The sequence below is a fragment of the Rhinoraja longicauda genome, chromosome 16, assembly GCF_053455715.1.
Source record: "Rhinoraja longicauda isolate Sanriku21f chromosome 16, sRhiLon1.1, whole genome shotgun sequence".
NCBI lineage: Eukaryota > Metazoa > Chordata > Chondrichthyes > Rajiformes > Arhynchobatidae > Rhinoraja > Rhinoraja longicauda.
Genome location: NC_135968.1, coordinates 48,697,080 through 48,705,857, shown reverse-complemented (window position 1 = coordinate 48,705,857; position 8,778 = coordinate 48,697,080). Strand labels below are relative to the sequence as shown.

The 8,778-nt window shown below is 46.0% G+C and overlaps 1 protein-coding gene across 1 annotated transcript; it reads right to left on the bottom strand.

Moving 5' to 3' along the window:
• Positions 1-7,333: 7,333 nt before the first annotated feature.
• On the bottom strand, positions 7,334-8,443 carry LOC144600846 (interferon-induced protein with tetratricopeptide repeats 5-like). The gene has a single exon (XM_078412735.1). The coding sequence runs from the start codon at positions 8,441-8,443 to the stop codon at positions 7,334-7,336; it is 1,110 nt and encodes a 369-aa protein (XP_078268861.1).
• Positions 8,444-8,778: the final 335 nt, after the last annotated feature.

Sequence of the window (8,778 nt, the reverse complement as noted above, 5' to 3'; positions counted from 1 at the left end):
TGAGGTTGCAGGGTGCAGAATAGGAAGGCAGAGTATTATCTGAATGGTGTCAAGTTCGGAAAAGGAAGTACAACGAGATCTGGGTGTCCTAGTACATCAGTCACTGAAAGGAAGCATGCAGGTACAGCAGCCAGTGAAGAAAGCCAACGGAATGTTGGCCTTCATAACAAGAGGAGTTGAGTATAGGAGCAAAGAGGTCCTTCTGCAGTTGTACAGGGCCCTAGTGAGACCGCACCTGGAGTACTGTGTGCAGTTTTGGTCTCCAAATTTGAGGAATGATATTCTTGCTATTGAGGGCGTGCCGCGTAGGTTTACTAGGTTAATTCCCGGAATGGCGGGACTGTCATATGTTGACAGACTGGAGCGACTAGGCTTGTATACACTGGATTTATTCACAAAATGCTGGAGTAACTCAGCAGGTCAGGAATACTCTGGAATTTAGCAGGATGAGAAGAGATCTTATCAAAACGTATAAGATTATTAAGGGGTTGGACACGTTAGAGGCAGGAAACATGTTTCCAATGTTGGGGGAGTCCAGAACAAGGGGCCACAGTTTAAGTATAAGGGGTAGGCCATTTAGAACTGAGATGAGGAAAAACATTTTCAGTCAGATAGTTGTGAATCTGTGGAATTCTCTGCCTCAGAAGGCAGTAGAGGCCAATTCTCTGAATGCATTCAAGAGAGAGCGAGATAGAGCTCTTAAGGATAGCGGAGTCAGGGGGTGTGGGGAGGCCATTCGGCCCTTCGAGCCAGCACCACCATTCATTGTGATCATGGCTGATCATTCACAATCAGTAACCCGTGCCTGCCTTCTCCCCATATCCCTTGATTCTGCTAGTCCCTAGAGCTCTGTCTAACTCTCTTTAAAAATTCATCCAGTGAATTGGCCTCCACTGCATTCTGTGGCAGAGAATTCCACAGATTCACAACTCTCAGGGTGAAAAAGTTTTTCCTCAACTCAGTTTTCGCCCACCGTGTCCGCGCTTACCAGCGATCCCCGCACACTAACACTATCCTACACACACTAGCGACAATTTTTTACATTTACCAAGCCAATTAACCTACAAACCTGTACGTCTTTGGAGTGTGGGGGGAAACTGAAGATCTCGGAGAAAACCCACGCAGGTCACGGGGAGAACGTACAAACTCCGTACAGACAGCTCCCGCAGTCGGGATGGAACCCGGGTCTCCAGCGCTGCATTCGCTGTAAGGCAGCAACTCTACCGCTGTGCCACCGTGCTGCCCAATCACGAACATCACGAGAACACATCCAGATCTGCATCGAGATATCCTGGATAAACTGAGGACAGTGGAAACATCAATAGGAATCGCTCCAGTGGTTGGAGCCATACCTTACACAAAGGAAGATAGACACAAAATGCTGGAGTAACTCAGCGGGACAGGCGGCATCTCTGGAGAGAAGGAATGGGTGACATTCTTCTGACTGAGAGTCAGAGGTGAAGGGGACTAGAGATATGGAAGGGTAAGATGCGAAAATGACAGAACAGAGCCGATGTTGATCCAGGAAATGTGGAGTCTGGGTTAAAACATGGTCGCAGAGCTGGGGAGTGGGAGGAAACACAGAGGGGGAGCAGCGAGAGAGGGTGTTGTAGGACTCCCGCCGGTCAGAGGGGGAGAGCTTCTTCAAAGTAGGCATACCTCGAGGAGATTTTGAGTGGAACAGACAAAATGTTTAGGAAGGAACTGCAGATGCTGGTTTACACTGAAGAAAGACACAAAATGCTGGAGTAACTCAGCGGGACAGGCAGCATCTCTGGAGAGAAGGAATGGGTGATGTTTTTGGTTGGGACCCTTTGTCAGACTGGGAGCCAGGGGAGAGGGAGCCTAGAGATCTGGAACATTGTTGTGGTTTTGGGAAGTCAATCCTTGCAATCCTGGGCCATCACTGCAGGAGGTTGTCAGGACAGTATCCTAGGCCCAGTCACCTTCAGCTATTGGCCTCCTGCTTTGCCAGTATGAGGTCACATGCAAACTGGGGGAACAGCACCTCACAATCCACTTGGGTACCTCACAACCCAATGGTATCGAAACATCAAAACATCGCAAATAGGTGCAGGAGGAGGACGTTTGGCCCCTCGAGCCAGCACCGCCATTCATTGTGATCACAGCCGATCATCCACAATCAGTAACCCATGCCTGAATTCTCACCGTATCCTTCGATTCCGTTAGCCCTGAGAGCCAAATCTAACTCTCTCTTGAAAACATCCAGTGAATTGGCCTCCACTGCCTTCTGTGGCAGAGAATTCCACAGATTCACAACTCTCCGGGGGGAAAAGTCGCTCCTCATCCCAGTCCTAAATGGCCGTCCCCTTATTCTTAAACCGCGTGACCCCTGGTTCTGGACTCCCCCAATACGGGGTACGTGTTGCCTGCATCCAGCCCATCCGATCCCCAAGGAATTTGTACACCTCTATAAGATCCCCTCTCGTCCTTCTAAATTTCAGTGAATACAAGCCCAGTCGACCCTTTGTTTCATCGCGCGTCAGTCCCGCCGTCCCGGGAATTAACCCGGTTAACATTGAATTCTTCAAGTCTAGGTCATTAACCAAACAACCCCCCTCTTTCATCTCCCCATCTCTTCCCTGTACCCCACCTGGATATGCACCCATGTCTCCCACTATCCTGCCCCCATTTCCCCTCCCCCTCACTCCCCCCACCCTTCCATCTCTATCCCCACCTCTGGCTTCACGTTTCAAGCCTCTTCTCCCCTTTTCTCACATGCTTTTGTCTCCTTTCCATCTCTGGTCGTTGTCCACCCATCTGCCAACCAGACTGGGCTCACCGGTGAGGCTCTACCATTGTGCCATCCCTCAAGATGTTGTGTACCACAGGGATCTGTGCTGCGATCTCTGCTGTTTGTGATATACTGCGAATATAAATGACTTGGTTGTAAATGCAGATGTGTTGGTTAGTATGTTTGCAGAGAACATTGCTGATTGCTGGGGTAGCAGACTGTGAGACAGACTGTCAGAGTATACAGCAGGGTATAGATCAGCAACACATACTAGTGCAGAAATAGCAGATGGAGTTTAATCTGAGCAAGTGTGGCTGTTGCAATTAGGGAGATCATATGTAAGGTGAAAATCTACATTTAACTGCCTGACCCTTAGGAGCATTGATGTACAGAGGGGATATCAGTGTATCCTCTTGGGGTCCAAGTCCATAACTCCTTGAAAGTGGCAACACGAGTAGATAAATTGATGAAGAAGACATAAAGTATTCTTGCTTAATACTAAATATGGGGCAATAAATATGGGGCATAATACCAATGGGGCATAATCGCTTAATACCAAGTATAAGGTACAGGACGTCATGATGCAGCTTTACACACTGCATTTGGAGCAGTGTGTGCAGGTCTGGTAGCCTCAGTAGAGGAAGGACGTGGAAGCTTTGGGAAGAGTGCAGAGCAGGTTTGCTAAGACGATGCATGGATTAGTGGGGATTAGCTACAAGGTACGGTTGTACAGACTTGTACTGTTTTCTCTGGAATGCTGGAGGTTGCAGCAAAACCTGATAGAAGTATATAAAGTTATGTGAATCACAGATAGGATCCGCTGTTACAACCTTTATCCCAGCATGGAAATATCAAATAATAGAGGACATCGCTTTACGTTGAGAGGGACAAAGTTGACAGGAGATGTGTTGGGCATGTATTTTACACAGATGGTGAGTGCCTGGAACATGCTTCTGGAGGTGGTGCTGAGGCATATGCGATAGTGGCATTTAAGACACATTTGGACAGGCATATGGATATGCTGGGAATTGAGTGATATGGATAACGTGCAGTCGGATACCAGTTGGTATTGGCATTATGTGTAAAAAGGAACTGCAGGTGCTGGTTTAAACTGAAGATAGACGCAAAAATCTGTAGTAACTCAGCAATCAGACAGCATCTCTGGAGAAAAGGAATAGGTGGCGTTTGGGTCAAGACCTTTATTCGGACTGAGAGTCGGGAAAGGGAAATGAGAGATATAGACGGTGATATAGAGAGATATAGAACAAATAAATTAAAGATATGCAAAAAAGTAACAATGATAAAGGAGGCCATTGTTAGCTGTGGACTAGGTGAAATGATTTACAGACAATGAGACTCAACAAGATGACTTTGAAACTAGTACAACCACCTGGGTGGAGGAGGGATAAAAAGAGAGGGGATGCAAGGGTAAGTTGAAGTGAAAGAAATCAATATACAAACCGTTGGGTTGTAAACTGTCCAAGCAAAATATGAGATGCTGTCCCTCCAATTTGCATTTGGCCTCACTCTGACAGTGGACGAGGCCTGGGACAGAAAGGTCTGTGGGAATGGGACGGAGAATTAAAGTGTTAGGCAACTGGGTGATGAGGTAGGTCCAGGCGGCTAGAGCAAAGGTGATCACCCAGTCTACATTTGTAGTGTATAAGAGCCGGTGTATAAGAGTCCACACCTTGAACAAAGGATAGTCGATGAGGTTGGAGGAGGTGCAAGTGAACCTCAGTGTCACCTGAAAGGACTGTCGGGGTCCCTGGACAGAGTCGAGGGAGGAGGTGTTGGGACAGGTGTTGCATCTCCTATCTGGAGAGGGGAATGGTTCGGGTGGGAAGGGATGAGTTCACCAGGGAGTTGCAGGGGCAATGCGCTATCCTGGAATCTCGATTTATGCCACAGAATCTCCTCTCTGTCCCCCTAACTAATATGTTTCCTATCACAAAGGCTCTGCCTGATATTACCCTTCCTTGCTGTGTTTCAGAGCCTGACTTGGTGCCACAGACCACACTGCTACTGCTAAGCACCCCTGACCGGTCATCTCCCCCAACAGTATGCAGAAGTGTGTACCTGTTTCAACGGGGAATGCCCAGTGGGTCTCCAGCACACTTTGTCCACCCATCTAATCTTTTGCTTTACCTTCAGCATGACCACCTTGCTATTTCTTCATCGATGAAGCTCGCGTTCTTCTGGATGGTCCTGAGGTCAACCAGCCACAGCTCCAGGTGCCTAATACTCTCTGTAAGGTGTTGCATCTGGCCACACCATCCACATGTGGTCATCAGGGATACCAGAAATTTCCCTGGCCCCTATTTTCTATGTTTCTATGTTTCGAGGAGCAGCATGTCATTTTCCCACCTTCCATCTCTACTGCTCTAAAACCAAGAGTAAAAACCACAGCAATTACTCACAAGGAACAGCAGACCATTTACCTTTACCTCCTGTTACCCTCTGCTCAGCCTTTACTGAGCCTCCTTGAGCTAAATCCACAGCACTTGAAACACAGCCTCACACTGACCCTCAACACAGCAATTCACCTCCACACAGTCCCTCTCAGTGCATACGGCTCACTAAATGTCACTCTTCTATACTTTGTCTTCTGGGTATTGACTGCCCAATTAGCCAATTTATTGGCATTCAATTAGCCAATCGAACAACTACCTTTTGAAATCTCCCACTGCTGCTCCGACACTGAAATACACTTGTTAGATGTTGAAAGAGATTCACCATGTTACAGGTTACCCAAACAAACCTACAGTTGTATTGTAGAAAGTATCCTAACTGGTTGCACCATGGCCTGGTATAACAAATCCCATGCACCTGAATGGAGGCTGCTGCAAAGTGGTGGTTCAGCCCAGTCCAACGTGAGCACAGTCATCCTGACCATCAAAAGCATCTATGTCAGGTGTCACCGCAAGAAAGCTGCATCTGTCCTCAAGGGTCTCCACATCGGGGCTATGCCAGTGTGGCTGTGTCCAGGTTCAGGAACAGCTCCTTCCCTACAGCCATCAGGCTATTAAATGATACACTATTGTCACATGTACTTGGGCACAGTGAAATTCTTTATTTTGTATACAATACACAAAGTACACAAAGACTCGCCACGTTTCTGGCCAAAGTTACTAAGTATAACGTATTATAGTCATGTTATAGTCATTTTAGTACAAAGTATTACAGGAATGCCATTTGTCAATATCCACTGTTGGGGATGGCCACATGAAAGGGTTAATCTTTCCATTAATCACTTCCAATTTCTGGTTCCATTATCAATCCGTTGGTATTTTCAAAATGGATTCGATCTTTGCAGCTACATTGTCCTTGATTATTAATTGTTATGCCTGATAATGTAAACTTGAATCTTTCCTTTGTCAATAATATCATCTCTTGACATCCCATTAATGATCCTGGTCCCCTCCCCTCCCCTCCCCAACAGACCCCCTCCCCAGCCTTTCCTCCATCACTCCCAACAGCACGATGCACACTTTAGGGATCTGTTGTTTGTGTTCCTTTGATTTGGTTAAGGCAGAGCCAATCTCTGCTTTGAAGCTTTAATTAATACACATGTCAATGTAGGACATCTTATAATGATCCTGAAAATGAAATCATTCCAAAGTTATAATTGTACATTGAGAAACAAGAAAAAATAAAGAGTAAAATGATGAAGGTGAAAGACTCAGATGTGGCAACTTGCCAGAAGCCTCAACGATATGTCTCCATCTGGTTCCACATGCTGCCATTTCCCAATTCCCATCTTTCCAGGGCCCTAGTGAGACCGCACCTGGAGTACTGTGTGCAGTTTTGGTCTCCAAATTTGAGGAAGGATATTCTTGCTATTGAAGGTTTACCAGGTTAATTCCCGGAATGGCGGAACTGGCATATGTTGAAAGACTGGAGCGACTAGGCTTGTATACACAGGAATTTAGAAGGATGAGAGGGGATCTTATCGAAACATATAAGATTATTAAGGGGTTGGACACGTTAGAGGCAGGAAACATGTTTCCAATGTTGGGGGAGTCCAGAACAAGGGGCCACATTTTAAGAATAAGGGGTAGGCCATTTAGAACTGAGATGAGGGACAACCTTTTTCACTCAGAGAGTTGTGAATCTGTGGAATTCTCTGCCTCAGAAGGCAGTGGAGGCCAATTCTCTGAATGCATTCAAGAGAGAGCTGGATAGAGCTCTTAAGGATAGCGGAGTCAGGGGGTATGGGGAGAAGGCAGGAACGGGGTACTGATTGAGAATGATCAGCCATGATCACATTGAATGGCGGTGCTGGCTCGAAGGGCCGAATGGCCTCCTCCTGCACCTATTGTCTATCGAAACACAAATTCCACACTTACACACTAAATTCCATTTGATTGATGTGCTTGAGGTGTTATTATTTTTTAAAGTAGAATAATTTTTTTAAATCTTTAAATGAAGCGCAAGATCATTTTTGAAAACTTCACACTCATAAGTAAAGCCTTTCCAAAGAAGATGCTATCAGAATATAATGTGAAATACACACATCACCAAAGCTATCTGCAGATCAGATGAAATTGGTGCATATTATAAGCATCCTTGTGGTCCTCAAAGGTGTAATTCTGAAAGTGCACGCAGATATTCTTCATTCTCATGATCAATCTCCAAGGCCTTTTCAAAGTATTCAATAGCTTTGGACTTGTTCTCATCCAGCTGATATGTTAACCCTCTGACACCAAGAGCTTTGCTGTCACGTGGAGCATAGTAAAGTTTATTATCTGCCCACTTCTTCAATTCCTTCTTACACAGTCTCCGTTCTCTTGAATCATATTCAATCTTCACTCCTTTCAGAAATAGGCTGATGGCGCTTGATTCCGATCGTTTCTGGTACAGTTCAAATGACCCAGCCTTTAAACATATCAGCTGTATGTTTTCTGGACGGATGTCCTCCAATTTCACCAGATCATTGTAGATCTCCTCTGCCTCAGAATACTCTTCATTTCTTATGCAAATATCTGCGTAATCCAGCTTTGGTCGAACAGCACTCCTCGGACGGCACTCAGTGGCTTTCCAAAAATGATATTTACATTGACCGATCAACTCAGCTCGCTGCCCACGATTTCTATTATCACGATTGATCAGTTTAATTCTATAACACTTTCCAATTTGGTGGTGTGAGAAGCACGAGTGTGGAGTTAATTCTAACACTTGCTTCAATAGATTGATTGCTTTCTCCACTGCTCCAACTTCTCTGTAAAATTTTGCCGCGTAGCGAAGCACATATGGATGCTCACTGGCCTTCTGCAATGCTTGTTCAACTAATGTCTTTCCTTCTTCCTTTTTACTGAGTCCTTTCAATTTTAAGGCCAGCAGCACCATGGCCATTGCATCATCTGGATCCAGCTCCAATACACGTCGCAGATACGTCACTGACTCACTCCGTCCATGACTCTCTGGCGTTCCAGAAAATGCTTCCAGACGAAACAGAACAGTTGCTTTGCCCATGATCCACTTCGTGTTATTGGGATCTTTCCCCAGAGCTTTCACAAAACATTCCAGAGCCTCCTCATAGTATGGAGCTGCAGAACTCAACAATGACCATCCCTTCTCCCCATACACTTCAGGTATCATTGCTGTATAGCGAGGGCCATCAGTGAGTGGTTTACAGATCATCTCCAGCTTGTCGAGGTAGGACTGGGCCTCGGTCAGTTGTCCCATGTGGTAATGCACCCAGGCAGAGTTTCCACAGGTGATGATGCTGTTTCTTTCAAATGTATCTTTGTGGTTCTCCCTGCTAGAGTCAATGATGATTGGGAGAGAACTGGATATTCTGAGAGGGAAGTCTCCAGAGATCCTTGTCCATATTGGTGCCAATTACATATTTAGGAAGGGATATCAGGTCCTGCAATTTTGGGAGTTGGGTAGTAGGTTAAATGTAGGACCTCCAGGTTGTCAAGGATCCCCCTCTCGCCTCGTGAGTGTCAGTGAGGTGGGCAATGGAGCAGGTCAGCAAGTGGAGGGACTAATGGGAAGGTGGAGGTTATGAAAAGTAA

What these genes read in the sequence shown, in the direction of transcription:
- LOC144600846 (XM_078412735.1), bottom strand. Translation starts at nt 8,443, where the DNA reads ATGGGACAACTGACCGAGGCCCAGTCCTACCTCGACAAGCTGGAGATG.